Source organism: Acartia tonsa, chromosome 10, assembly GCF_053477335.1.
Source record: "Acartia tonsa isolate MP-2025a chromosome 10, ASM5347733v1, whole genome shotgun sequence".
NCBI lineage: Eukaryota > Metazoa > Arthropoda > Copepoda > Calanoida > Acartiidae > Acartia > Acartia tonsa.
The window spans coordinates 35813613-35829053 of NC_137269.1; the positions used below are offsets into that span (position 1 = coordinate 35813613).

Genomic DNA, 15441 nt, shown 5'->3' on the forward strand with positions numbered 1-15441 from the left:
ATGCAGATTTCAAATCTCCCTCTAACATTAAAATTTCTTCTAACTTTTATATCTTAGTAATCAGCCTTTCAAATGCACTAAAAAAATATAAATTTGGGAGAAAAAAGAGAGATAAAGAGATAAAAAAAGAGAAAAATAATGTTAGAATTTTTGTGATGCTTAGAATAAATATTACATTATTTATCTTAGTTTTCACATTTTTTACACATTTTCTCTGTATTAATGTTATTTATCTTTATATCAAATGCTATACTGATGTCAAGCTAACATTAATTCAATACAAATAAACAAAAAAAATTAATACATGTTTATGAAAAAGAAAAAAAATATCGGATCAAGTGCAGTTCACGGTAAAATGTTCCAGGTTCCTGGTAATGAATATCTCCAAAAATGCATGAACTAAAAGGCTGCTAACGGCCAAGCTGTGGAAAGTATAGATTTTTCTCGCACAGAATTTCAACCGACGAAAAAAGGCCTTTAAATAATCTGGAATATTCATCAATAAAAAAATGCACAGTTATCTCACAGTGCACATAAATGCGAGAAAAAAATAATTATTGGATCTTGTCTATTCCAGATTATTTGTAGGCCTTCTTATGCCGCTAGCACGTTGTGCGGGTATGCCATGTACGTTAAGCCGTATGGCAGCTAGCAGCCTTTAAAATTCATATTTATAGATATGCGTTACCAGGAATATTTTACCGCGAACTGCAGCTGATCCAAATCTCTAATAAAATTAGGTAAAGAGGGCAGTATAAGATTTAATCAATAGTAAAATTACGAATAAATCTTGATATACCCCGCTCTATTAATTTTTCAAATAAATGTTTGTTTGATAAATAAAATAATTAAAATTGTATGATTATGGAAGAAAAGATCTTCTGTGGCTTTGATGAGATTTTGTGGCGATTTTTAACTTTTCCCTGAAAAAAAATGTAATTAAATTTTCTATTATAACTTCTTAACCTAATGATATTTGCTAGATTAGATCCGGTTTTGAGCCACACTGTTTTGTTGGCCCGTGCATTTTGTTCCAATAAATCTCGCATTAGTATTTTGCATTTTAATATCCGTAAATAGCTGACTTTTAAAAGATACGAAAAATAACTATTCTAAAACATTATTCATTTCAAGATGATTTAAAATACACGAATACCAGTGTTTCGCAATAATTCTCTTTATGACCAAGGACGTTCTTTAGTATGACGTGGCGTTGAAAAATAATACAACTCCGAAAAGAAAATGTCTACTACCTCCATTTTATTCTAGGTATACAAGATCATCTACAATTTCACTGCTGATGGTGAGATAGATCATCCAGTACATGAGATGGAAGGAGAGGAAGGTTATGGGGAACACAATCCTGCTGTACTTGTCAATATCACTGGCCTGTTATCCACAGCTCATCAAATATTTGAAAATATAAAAATTCGTATTTTTAACAATCTGTGCTATGTTAACAAGAAGGACAATATACATATGTAAGTAGTGAAACTATAAAAAAAAACACATTTTATTTAATTATTAGAATCAAAAACAGGCAAACGGACTAAATAAATAATTTTTAGAATAGGTATTTTTTGGTCATATGAATCTAGAGAAAAAATATGATAGGTCTGTCTAACTTATAAATAAGGGCGATCCGAAGTTACTAAAAGTAGATTTACTAAAGATAAAAGTTTGATTTTTCTAGTGAACTAAGTAAGTTACGCTCCTAACCCGCGACTCTCTTTGCTAAAAGAGTGAGTCTAGAATCTCTGCTTAAAACCGAGTTACAACTAAAGAAATTAAAAGGGATTCCTACTGCTGCCATGTCAGGTGCACGACATAAATAATTAGAGTCCTAGGCCCAAAACAGGCACAACTCATTGCAATGCACAGTTAAGATTTCGTGCAATCAAAGGGTTGGTTGACTATACTCTATATGATCTGTGGCCATATACATCATGAAAAGCAATTAAGCAAGATTTGATCCTGAGATACACCTCAATAAGATCTCGTGGTGCAAACTGCATCTCTTTCTCATATGCTACGATATCAAGTTACGCTACTAATAAGTATCAATAAAATAGATTTGAAGCTTTCCTTCATTCCAAATAGTCGTTCCGGGGGCGCCTGGGGGGCGGGGGGAGTTGCGGGGGACATCTGCACCAATCCTAAAAATATAACACAATTTTAGTTATCTTAATGGCAAAGTTTTTTTTTCTAATTTTTGGTTAGGTTCGTATGTAACGGATATCTCTTATCCTTGATTTAGGCATGTTAGTATTCTCTTATCAATATGAGATTAGGCATGATAATTCTTTTAACTAATAGGTACGATTTATAATAGAATTTCAGAAATTCTGTATGTCTATTGTCTAATTTAATACTGATAATTTTTTACATTTCTAAAATTGATTGATCATCTTATTTATTTTTTGAATTATTAATTCTCACATATTTTTGTATTGAAAATGCCAACATTTATTGATTCTAGAAGTAGCTTATAGTAAAACATGACGTCATGTCAATGATAGGCCAGTATTAATTTTTATTGGTGAATTTAAATGTATACTGGCCTATGATTGGTCATTTCTATTGTATGGCATCATTTCTATTAATCTCTTTCTATACTTTCCTTATTTTATAACAATAAATTCCTTCGCTTACAAATGAAATTGCCATCCATTTTCACTGACTAAGTACTAAAACAAACCGATCTTATAAGTGAAGAAATACTCGTATTGAAACAGAAAAAAATGTCAAATTATGAGAATATATTTTTCAGTATAGTATCAAAACCGATTAATATCCCATGGATAAGAACTGGTTTTAATTCTCTAATATATCGTTTGAATATCCACTTAAAGCTATCTATAATACTATCAACTTAATTTTGAGAAAGCCAGTAAGTAAATAAAGGATTATTTGAAACTAAACAGTTACAAAAAGTATAATTTTTCTCAATAAAAAAGATGATAAAAAATAAAAATAGAAAAAGCAAGAAAAAAGTGACATAAACTAGATGCAGATAGTGATACTAGTCAGTGAAAAGTTTACTTCAAAGAAGCTGTGAGGGAGAACCTTTTATGCTTCACCAGCTACACACACTCCCAGATCAAATAACACTGTCACAGGAGGGGTAATCAGGTGTAGATACAAATATATAGATAGATACATAGACAGGTAGATAGATAGTTAGGTACATAGATAGAAATAAAGAGGGAGGATAGAAAAATAAAAGGTTTATGGTAGATTTGTAGATTCATAGATACATAGATGAATAAATAGATGGAATGGTGGATGGATGCAGTAGTTTAATGGTCTAATCTGCATATGTCATTAGATAAATATTGTTTAAACAAGGATAACAACATCCATAAAACCGAAGCACTGAATCGGTAGGACAAACAGACATTAACACTTGTCTAGTGTCTGAACTGAATAATCAGAATATAAAAGTATCGAAAGAGTCAAATCAAAATTGCAAGTATATTTGTTGAAAAACTGCTTGATACAGGATAATGTTTTGGACATACTTACATTTTTAGGACTTGATTATAGAGCTACTTCGCTTATACTATTGTTCTTTGTTGTACCAGGAATCAATATACCAAAAATCAGATCAAACGGATAATTAGATCACATAAAAATTTGTTGTTAAAAAGTAGAAAAATCAACATGTTTAAAATGGACATACGGAAATGATTATAGAGTTGCTAAGCTTTCTAAATCGTACCTAACTATTACAGGAATCATCATGCAAAGTTTGAAATCGATAGGACAATTCTAATGTGCCTAAATTAACGAATAAAAGCTATCTACCTCGGACGGACGTACGGACGGACGCACGGACGGACGGACGTACGGACCGACCCTAATTATAGAAATGCTTCGCTTTTAAAAAAAACATATAAGTAAATAGTAGATATACCCTTTTATACAAATACTTAAAAAAAATAATCATACACATAAAAAAAAGATTTATAGTCTATTTTTTATGAATATTATGCAAATGCAGATTGATAGATAGATAGATGAATGGTTATTTTGATTTATTTGTAGATAAATAAGGCGCAAAAGCTGAATGATAGAAAGATAAATGTCAAATAAATAATCTTGGTTTTGCACCAAAAAGTACTTGTAATCAAATATGAAGTATCAGATTAAGAATTTTTGATACCAGTAAAAAAAGGTATTACTGTAAAAAAGGGATTAAATTTTGTTTCTAATGAAAAGAAATCAATATTATTTGTCTTAAAGGAAATGTGTTCAAGATATTACCACAGCGTTAACATCGCCTAAAAAGTTTATCTATGTGTTTGTTTGTAGCTCAAGACCTCGCTAATAGCTTTACCCATTTGATTCTCCTTTACAGAAAAAACTTAACTATAACTATTTTGAGTCAGTGTACCTAAAATCTCCAAAGAGATGTCGCATCTTCAAAAAAAAGGTACACCCCCCCCCCCCTTCCTCCTTAAGTGTCTCTAGACGACTTTAGGGGCGTTGCCGCTAGCATAGATAGATAGATAGATATCAATAAAGGTGGAGTAATATGGGAGGACCAGAGATGTAATAAAGTATAGGCATTCCTTTCCTATGTAGACACAAATTTCATATTGCCAGCCAACATCACCAGATTTAGTACTTCCACCAGGGCTCGGCACCCTATTCACAACAATTAAATCTATCCCGTTTGTGTGCCTGATAAACTTTACGGAACAGAACGATTGCATATGCAGTTTAGACATCCAGTTAGTTTTCGAGTTACATAATGTGGTCCCTGAGGGGCTAATTGGGGGCGTAAACGCATGTGCCGATCTTCAAGTCTTAGTGGGAACAGGCTTCCGTTGCTATGGATGTTGCTTAGGATGTTAGAGGAGGGGGAAGGGGGGGGGGTGGTCAGCTACCTTTGTACCCCAAAAAAGGATTCAACCTTTCCAGTATGCTTCTAGACCGACTAAAATCCGCTAGATTAGAACCGGTTCTGAAATTAAGTCTTAAACTAAATAACCATGGAAAGCTGTTTTTTTATAAGATGCGATAAATAACTATTACACTCCACCTATCAAAAATCAACCAATAGTCCTGTGCTTTTTATGGTGTTTTGTTGGATTCTAATATAGGAAAACGTGGAGGCTTTTAAGAAAAATACGTTGTAGGAACTATACATTTCATAATACCTTGTATTTTGGTAACCTTTATTAATACCTTTATGACTATTGGAGCTACTTTTCCTAAGTAAATGTCTTGAAGATACTTTGTCCTGAAGCTACTTTGTCCGAAGCTACTTTGTCCAATATCCAATTGTCCCATTATTTACATCAAAATGTGATTTTAAATTCAATCCTTTTAAAATTGTCTCCAAACAGTGGTGTTGTTTGTTATTCGCATACCACCCCCCCCCCCCTTCCTCCTAATTGAAAATGATTAGGAATCTGTTTAAAAGAACGAATAAATACGCTTTAGAGTCCCATGAGCAGAAAACAATCGAACCCCCCTCCCCCTACCACCTATTTCAGTTTTAGTTTGGGTTCCTTATATTTTTTTGTGTACCCTCCCCCTAAATAGTTATAAACCTCTTCAGGACCTGTAAGAAGCTTCATTGCATGTAAAGGAGAACCATATAGGCCAAGCAGTTAGGTAGATCCCTCGGTTCAGACATACAGGAAGACATATATACATCATGTTACTTTTATATCAGGATGTATAAAAATGTTTCTTAATAAAAAAACTTGCACAATCTACAAACCACATAAAAATTGTAAAGAACTACGTACTTTCTGGACTTGCCTCAATAGAGAACCCCAAAATATTGTAATGTAAATTAACATCTTTTTTATTCCTTCAATGTTCAGTTAAGGGTGCTAAAATAATCACTTTTGTCTCGTTCCAAATATTATTACTTGGTCGTTGCACCAGATTTTCTTGTACTCAAAAAAAGTGATACTTGCACCCCTCCCCCCAATCTACTGAATGAATGAACTGACTAATAAATTAGAATTAGCAACCTAAATTGACGACAATTTTTCTTCTGTCAATATGTACACGCATATCATATATCCATTTTTCCACCACTTTCAAATCATGCCTTTTTGTGTTTATAACACATAATAGATATTTAATCCTTTTGGGCTTTTGTTATTTTCCTAATAAATCTTTTTAGGTCATCATGATAAATTCCAAACCAAAAAAAGGTGAATTCTTATATCTTTTTTGGTCAATATTTTAGCAGCCATGGTTGAATGTTCATTCTTTATATATGGTACCAATTCCCCTCCTACTCTTTTCTTTGGGTTGATTAATGGATGGGCATGACATTGATTTGGGATGGTAATTTACATTAGATCTTATCTCAGTTTTTTTGCCAACTGCAGGTCAGCCTCTCACTACACTAGATTTATTTTAGCTCTTTATTTATTTCATTTTATTACTCGTGGCTTTGTTCTTAGCATTCAAAATGTTTTTTTTTAAGAAAAAAAGATTTTTTCATCTAGTGGGGGGGGGGGGATGGCCCAACCCCACGAGAAATGTTTAAAATCACCAGAGGACCAGTATATATATTCCTCCGAAAGATGAAACTGATCATCTTAGCTGCTAGCGAAATCTCAAGATTTAATTTATCGTTTTTAATTTTCCAAAACTAGGCTATGACCATTGCATCTAGCCCTTCAAGAGAAATACAATTTATCTGAGAGTCATTTCTTTTGCGGAGAGTTTGTTGGGGTAGTAGGAGCTTGTCTCACTCATCCTCAAAATGGCTTATTTCATGACAAGGACCATAACTAAGCTTCCCAAACTTTATAAAGAGAGCAACAAAGTTGTTGTGAGAATTCACAATAAATTAAATCCTTATTTAAGCATGTTGATACATGAAATAAAAACAAAAATTGTTAATACTACTAATATGACAGACCCATGACATTAGCAGTAAGAGTGCAAAGCACAGTTAGGACATTCAAACAAAGATCCTGTGATTAAAAGGTATATTTGTCTGATGGATCTTATCTTTCTTAAACATCAAGTGTTTGGACACAAAATGAGTAATTGCTCCTTTGTTGACCCATAGCAGCTTCACCCAAAGAAGTAATAACACAATCTATAATACAAAGTAGAACGATGTCTGTCTGTCTGTTTGTTTGTCTGTGTGTCTGTTTGTCTGTTTGTTTGTAGCGAAGGATCTCGATAACCGCTGAACCGATCAGGTCCTCCTTTACAGGATAGCTTCTCATAGGTCCGGGGAAGGTTTTTAACTATTTTTTTATGGGGTGGGATACTCCCCACCCCCCCCCCCAAAAAATGAAAAATACCCCCCCAATTTTTTTTTATTTTTAAAACTAAAATTAAAATAGTGTGGTTGACAATCCTCCCCCCTCCCAAAAAAAAATTTCCCCCTCCCCAAATTTTTTTTTTTTAATTTTTCTTTTAAATCTAAAATACGAAAAATTGGTTTGATCAAACCTCTTAGGGAAAAGCCCCTAGAGGCTAGGGGCGAAGCCTCTAGTACAAAATATAAGAAGTCCACTTTATGTTAAGAAAGACAAAACTATGGAATAATATTACACTGAGAAGAAATTGAAAAATAAGTGCGCCATTTCTCAAACATGAACTCTTTAATTATATGGGCCATTTATATATGCCAAGTACAGTTATTTTAAACAGTACCAGTGGCTGCGCCCCTAGAAAAACTGTAGGTACCAATAAAGATGTTTTTTTTAAGATTGGTTGGTTTTCCACGAGTTTTCATGTTATTAAAATAATAGTTATTTTTCGTATCGTATTATAAACGGCTTTCCGCGGATATAGAATGTACAATTATAAGATTAAAACTAGTTTTTTTAGCCCCGTGGTGCAGAAGGCACCGGCTAAAAAAACTGATTTTAATCTTATGATTGTACATTTCTATATTCGTAGAAAACTGGATATAATACGATGCTAGACATAGTTTTTTCGTAGTTTTTTTAGCCCCGTGGTGCAGAAGGCACCGGCTAAAAAAACTGATTTTAATCTTATGATTGTATATTTCTATATTCGTAGAAAACTGGATATAATACGATGCTAGACATAGTTTTTTCGTATGGATGAGAACCGGTTCCTATCCACCGGATTCGAATGATTACGAGAAAAAAAAATTAACTTTCTTGCTATGCTACACATGGGCACAATTGTCCATGTTAATATGTATATAATTGTAGGTAAATATGTGTCTAATCCGTCAGGAATATGCTTCACTACAGACATTAATTGAGGTTATATCTCATTTACCAGAAAGTTAATCTGTCTATTCATTAGAGGGGCTCAAAATAATCTGTATTTTGCTGATAATATATATTTTAAAGCCTGAGATTTTTTAAATTATAAAAATCGTAGAATAAACGCTAATTTTTTTTATAGTCATTTCTTTAGGCTTCATAAAATTTCTGAGAGGGTTACTAACATGAGATATTAACCCTTAACGGTCTGGGGGGGGGGGGGCGTCAATTAACGCCCCACCTCCGGTTTTTTCTATCTCATTTTCTGTGTGTTTAAGATAAAGAGCCCAAACTGCGTGACTTTTTAAGTATGGGTATGAAACATAACTGAGAGTTGGAATTTTTTGAATATCTCCATCCTGGCGGGAACAGGATGCCAGCAAACCTGGCAGGGTCATACAGGTAAAGAGCAAAAAAAATTGTTTGACCTAAACAAAGCATTTTATCCTACCAAAATACTAAAAAATCCTCTAGTAGAACATCCTCATATGAAATACAGGTGTTCAAGTCAATTTCAGGATCCAGGTAAGATCCTGCAGGTCCTGATCCTCCAGGTCTCTAGAAATCTTTACAAGGCTCCTGTGGCCACAATTTTTGACTTAAAGACTTCAAATTTTAAACTTAAGCTTTTTGTACATGTCTACATAACGAATAAAAATTTCATAAAGAACCGCCGCCGTATTCCCGCCGACCACCGACTGTGGCGGCTGGCAGCTGCCAAGTACAGCTGTGGCAGCTGAAATTTATGTTTTGATATTTCTAACATAAAATTTACATAAAGATAAACATTTTCTGCAAAAAAAAAATTCTTTTAGCTTCAAAAATAAAAAAATTACAGCCGTTTGAAATTTTTAAGTAAAAAAGGACCTAAAAAACAATCTAATAGGGACTGAGATAATAGGGGGGGGGATGTTGAACGCCCCTCCCCCGACTGATTAAGGTGCGGCAAAGGGCCCGACTGTTAAGGGTTAAATAATTTGGAAGATATTTTAAAAAATACTTTAAGATTTTTATACAATATAATATAATATTCCTTAATAATGGCCTATGACATTTGGTCTAAACACAGAGATCTAAAAATTTTTCTTTTGGAAAAGGCACTTTGAAAATGTCCAGAATATCTAAACGACAAAAATATCCAATTTTTATCTAAAAAAGTGATTTAAAAATTTTAAAAATACATAGGTACATTTATTTTAAGAAATGAAATTAAAAAACATAAATTTACACTTCATAGATTATATAAAATCATATTATTTCAGTTTTAATCTTCATTATGCTCATATTATAGGTAGTTATCACATTTTCATGCTTACTATAAAAGTGAAACACCCAGCTGGTTAAAATAAAGATTAAACCCTTCTCCTCAATGTACATAATCTGCAACCCTCATACTGGATGACAAAATGACCAATAAGGACAAGGAAAATAGCAGCTAAAATTAAGGACAATATTTTCCCGGTTATAATATCCCCATATATTAATTTTTGCAACACTCTAATATACATACACACAATACTTAATCTGTAAACAATTAGTATAATCTTATCAAATGACAGGTAGACGTATTATTTTCAGGGAGGGAGGGGACATTCGGCTGTTTATTACACCAGTCCCAAATGTTTTATATAAAGTTTTCTTATTCGTTGACACAACTACTTTGAGGAATTTCAATGGATTTGATTGGACGGTTCATTAAGTTAAGTGCCAACATGTTTCAACCACTAATTGTAATCTGCAGAAAGGGTAATTTTATATAGCATCATTTTAAATGTACATTAATTTATGGACCAATTGAATATCTTTAGATCCCTAATTATTTTATATCTACGTCCTTTTTCCGACGATTTAAAAAAAATGTATGTGATAAAACTAGATACAAAATTACATCCCAGTGATTTGTTTAAGAAACCTAAAATATAGAGAATAGATTTGTTAATAGATTTTTTAATCGCATTGTATTATAGACAGCTTTTCGCGGATATTAAAATGAAAAATCAAAAGTTTAAAACTAGTTTTATTAGCTCTGACCTGAGAAACCAAAGGCCTAACCAACAAAGCTGGTATTCTTTTTTTATTTTTTTTTATTTTTCATATAAAATAGTCTGTAATACGATACTATACATGATGTTTCAGTTTGGCTGAGAACCGATCCTAATCTAGCGGATTATAATTGGTTTCGAAGCTATACTGGAAAAAATATTACTTGAATATTATTTCAGCACTATTTAAATGCATACCCTCGTTTTTTTTTGGGTTGATTAAATACTCATGTTGGAAGCTTTTTATTAAGCTATCACAATTTAGTTTTTATTTACACACATCCGCAATCTAGGCCACAGCTGTAAAACAAGATAGGGCTCTGGGTCAGGATAAAAGTACATGTAAATAAGCTCAATTTAGATGCGCAGCTACTCTATATTTATTGTATATTCGTACGTCCGATACTACGTCCGTAATAGTACTTTATGTTTATTACTGGTTGTGTCCCCACATCTATTTGTTATCATAATTGTACCTTATTCTAGATTAGTTCTATCCCTTTGGGGGCTCTCTTAAATATAACCTGATATAACCTAACTTTAATCGTCTTAACTGTCTCAAAATTAGGGGGTCAAAAGTAGTAAACTTGAATTTATACAATTTTATTGTATTTACATACTAACATAGGCGTCCAAGGGGGGGGGTAATGGGCCATTTGGCACCCCCAAAATTTTTTGAACAATACCCCCCCCCAAAAAAAATTACCCCTACCTTGGGGGTGCCGTAGGCACCCCCAACGATTTTGGGGAGGGGGGTATTTACCCCCCCCAAACCATTTTGGGGGGGGTAATTACCCCCCCCAAAATAAATGTTCTTTAAAAATTTTTTTTTGTGGGTGGTATTTACCCTCCCAAATTGAATGTTCTTAAAAAAAAAATTTTACTGAAAATTCTTTTTTTTTGGGGGGGGGGGGAGGGAGTAATCCCCGCCCCCCCCCCTAAACCATCCCGGGGATCTATGATGTAATTGTAAATCTCTGAAGATTCCATAAAATAGATACCTAACTAAATTAAATATTTCATTAAATAATGAAAAAGAATTTCTATAGGCGATTTCTTTTGGGAGGATGTCAGGGTGTCTCAAAACTAGTTATAAAACTTACCAGGACCTATAAGACGCTTCACTTTAAAGTATAATCATATTGGTTCATTGGTTAGTGAGTTAATTATTGTATTTTTATGTTCTAAAGAATGAGATACTGCTATATATTTGAATAGTAGTGGCGCCCTTAGCATCTAAGAACTCGTGTTTTCTAAAGGGTAAAAAGGGAGGAGAAAAATAGCCTAAAACCACTCAAAGGATTGACCTATAATAGTGTGGAACCATCATGGGATCTATGTGAAGCTTTCCTAAAAAAGGAGAACTCAGTATTAAAAGTAATGAAATCTGAAGCTATAGTCAAATAAACCTTACTTACTACGTTATGTTATAGGATAGTACTAATTAACTTAATAGATTAGGTAGGTGCTTTTTTTACATAATTAAATTACCCCCCCAAAAAATTTTACCCCCGGGGTAAATTAGTTTTGGGGGGGTAATTACCCCCCCCCCCAACAGATTTGGGGGGAGTATTTACCCCCCCCAAAGACTTTAGGGGGGGTAATTACCCCCCCCCCCCAATCAAATTTTACCCCCGGGTACAGAAGGACAGATAGAAAAGTGGAAGACAGAAAGACAGATGAAAAAAGAAAAGGACAGAAGGAACAGATTAAGTATGATGTACAGACAGAGTGAAGGAAAGACAGACATACAAAGAGAAGGAAAGACTTACAGAAAGAAAGACAGATAGACAAAAGGAAATACAGACAGAAGGAGAGACAGAAAAGTGGAAGAGAGAAAGACAGATATTAGAACAAAAAGAACAGAAAGGGAGACAGGTAGAAAGAGGAACAGATGGAAAGTATGATTAACAGACAGAGGAAGGAAGGAAAGACATACAGAAAGAAAGACAGATAGACAAAAGGAAAGACAGAAGAAAGAAGAGGAAGAAAGAAGGAAGAAAGAAAGACAGATATTAGAACAAAAAGAACAGAAAGGGAGACAGGTAGAAAGAGAAACAGATAAAAAGTATGATGAACAGACAGAGGGAAGGAAAGACAGACATACAAAGAGAAGGAGAGACAGACAGACATTAGGATGGACAGATAGCCAATCAGATGGACAGATAGACAAACAGACGAATTTGAAATACAAATAGAAGGAAGAACAGAAAGACAGGCAGCATCGCTACTTTTTTATTTGCTGTATTGAATAAATTCCATAAACATTGAACAAGGATATTAATAAACTGTTCATGACATGTATTTATAGCAACAAAGTATTTACTTAGATAGATATTTAATAAGATATATAGTAGGACAAATAATATAGGTAGAAGGATAGATATGTATAGGGAGTTATAAAGATAACAAGATTAATTTAATTTACATTTTAGGGGTGAACTTTCCACCCTCCAAATAGCTAAAAAAAACCTGGCTCTGATAGAAAATAAACATCCTTAAGATTATTAAACAATAGGTCAAGCAGTTGATCTTAGGATAGAACGAAAATATGTATACAGACAAGCATTCTGTTACTTTATAGTATACTAGCGGCTACGCCCCTAGAGGCCTCTAGGAGCACTTGAGGAGAGGAGAGTCGAATTTATAACCCAATTTATTATTTTAGATTTTTAAAAGTAAAAAAAATATTGTGGGGGGGGGGAATTTTTTTTTGCGTTGGGGTCCCCCCTCCCTTCATTTTTATTTTAGTTATATAATTTTTTTAAATTTTTTTTTTGGGGGGGGAGAAATTTTTTCTAGGGGCGATTTCTCTTGGGAGGGTGGTGGAACCCTCTCCCAAAATAGTTATAAACCTTCCCGGGACCTATGAGAAGCTACCTTGTTAAGGACAACCCGATCGGTTCAGCGGTTAGCGAGATCTTTCGGTACAAACACAAAGACAAAAGACATCCTGTTACTTTAGTATAAGGATGATAATGAAATAATTTATCTGAATGATATTATTGTAATATTTTGTTTATGACATTTTGATAAAGCAACATAGTACTTATCATATTCTCAATTAGATATGCGCTATAAAATATATTTTCTAACATTACGGGGGTGGGACAGAGTATCATATACCCCTTCGAAAAAGTCTAAAACCTTCAGTGGAACCAAACTATTATTGCCGAGATCCTATTTAGAATAATTATATAAATAAATACATTCAGCTTCTTCTGTATATGTATACTAGATGTAAACAATTCAAAAACATTTTTGTTTAAAATGGATCTTTAGAGATTAGATTGAGAATTATATTAGTTTTTAGGTCTGATTTATTTCCAATTCTAAAATTAAATGTTCTTAGGAAGTCAAACTGTTGCATATTGGATGTTTTTTTTTATTTCAAAAGTTCCCAATAAGAATTAAACAGAAAGACGGAGGACATTTTTTCAAGATCTTGCAACTATAATCACAAAAATTAGATTTAATAGTAGAAAAATATAGTGTATAGAAGAAATATAAGTGTAAAATAGATGGGCAGATATTTTGAAAATAAATGTAGGTTTGCTACATGCTGTGATGGAGCAAACATTTTCGAAACAATTTGTAATGCCTGAATAGATATATAAAATTCATGTTTTATTTGATAATTAACTTCTTAAATATAAAATTATATGTAAAGACCTTTTGCTAAAGAACTACTTTGCTTTTATTAGGTTTTTAAAAGGAGTGTTACCTTGTTTCTGTCTGGGCATATCAGAATCTGGACCACCATTTAGAGTACACGTCATCATACAGCAGGAGTGCAGCTGTACTGTAGCCTAGATACAAAGGTATGTTAATAAAGTGCATTATTTAGATTTAGGTTCAACACTGTATCAGGCCATTGCTTTGTAAAAAAGCTGTCAGAACAGGTACTTTACAATATAAGATGCTAACATACTTGCTATACAAGCAAAAAAAGTCAATATTAAAATATCTTTCATTTAAAAAATAATGAAAACAAAAGCAAATTTATGAAATTTGCATGTATAGCAGAAAAATGAACTATATCTTTTACTCTTTTTCCCTATTTTCAAGGTTTGATTTGGATAAAAATCTTTTCTTAATTGGCCTTCAGTTTTCTAGATGTAGTTTATATATGATAAATATATCTGATCTACAGTAAGATTTTTGCTAGAAGTATGGCTGAATACTTGGTCAGACACAGGAATAAGGTATAGCCAACAGGCAAATAAATCTAAAATAATATTTGGGGGGCAGATAAAAAGGTCTTAATTTCTTTTCAAATTCAATTAAATATGTGTTGCCCCACAACAACAACTGAATTCACGTGTAGGTTTTGTGATTTTTTTTCAGAACGTACTTACAAACAGTCCTAAAATATAGAAAAGTTAAGCCTTAAAAATATTCCCTGCACATGTATAATTTATGTATGTACATATATGAAGAAAAGGCATAACTTATCATAATTATATGTAGTGACATATATTCCCCTTCTCTCTCTATTATACACATCTGAATGGATACTTCCAAAAAGTGTATTTCATTAGAATAACCCTTTTTAATGTAGATTCTATCTAAGATGGTTGAAGCATTTATCCTATTATATAAATTAGTCAATTTTTTTGTCTGTAGCTTAAGATATTGATAATTACTAAACCGGTTGAGTTCTCAATTTTAGAGAAGCTTCACATAGGACCTGGATGATTGTAGGCCATTTTATTTCTAAATTCAAGTCTTTGTATGGGTTAAGGCTATATTTTTGGCACATCATTCCCTTAGTCTTACGGAGCTCCGCGATCCTTGGGTCGCAACCACTAGTACTTTTTAAAATGTAGAAAGAATATAGATAGTCTAGATGATTTTTTCTTGGTTTGTTTATTTCTTAGTAGCCGATTTCACTGAACACAATGCACAGAAATATCCCCTAGTATTTGGCAATGTCATCTAATGTACTTTGATATGTTGATGTAATGATAATAAACATATTTTTAACCCTTGGCCTCTCCACAATTACATGTTAGTACAATTAGTTCATTATCAAAACTCACTCCTTCTCTAGCCTTTAAGTTCTAGATTCTGTAATCCAAAAAACGAGTAGATATCAATTATCTGCTATCTATCTATCTATCTATCTATCTATCTATCTATCTATCTATCTATCTATCTATCTA

General features: G+C 32.9%; 1 protein-coding gene across 1 annotated transcript in view; it reads right to left on the reverse strand.

The window, feature by feature from the left end:
* Window positions 1-2037: 2037 nt before the first annotated feature.
* Window positions 2038-15441, reverse strand: part of LOC145330785 (gamma-aminobutyric acid receptor subunit beta-like) — a 104604-nt gene continuing 91200 nt past the window's right edge. Inside the window, exons 9-10 of the mRNA XM_080175451.1 lie at window positions 14001-14085; window positions 2038-2156 (exon numbers count right to left, since the gene is read on the reverse strand). Coding sequence (XP_080031577.1) covers window positions 2038-2156; window positions 14001-14085 — 204 coding nt within the window. The remainder of the gene's footprint in view (window positions 2157-14000; window positions 14086-15441) is intronic.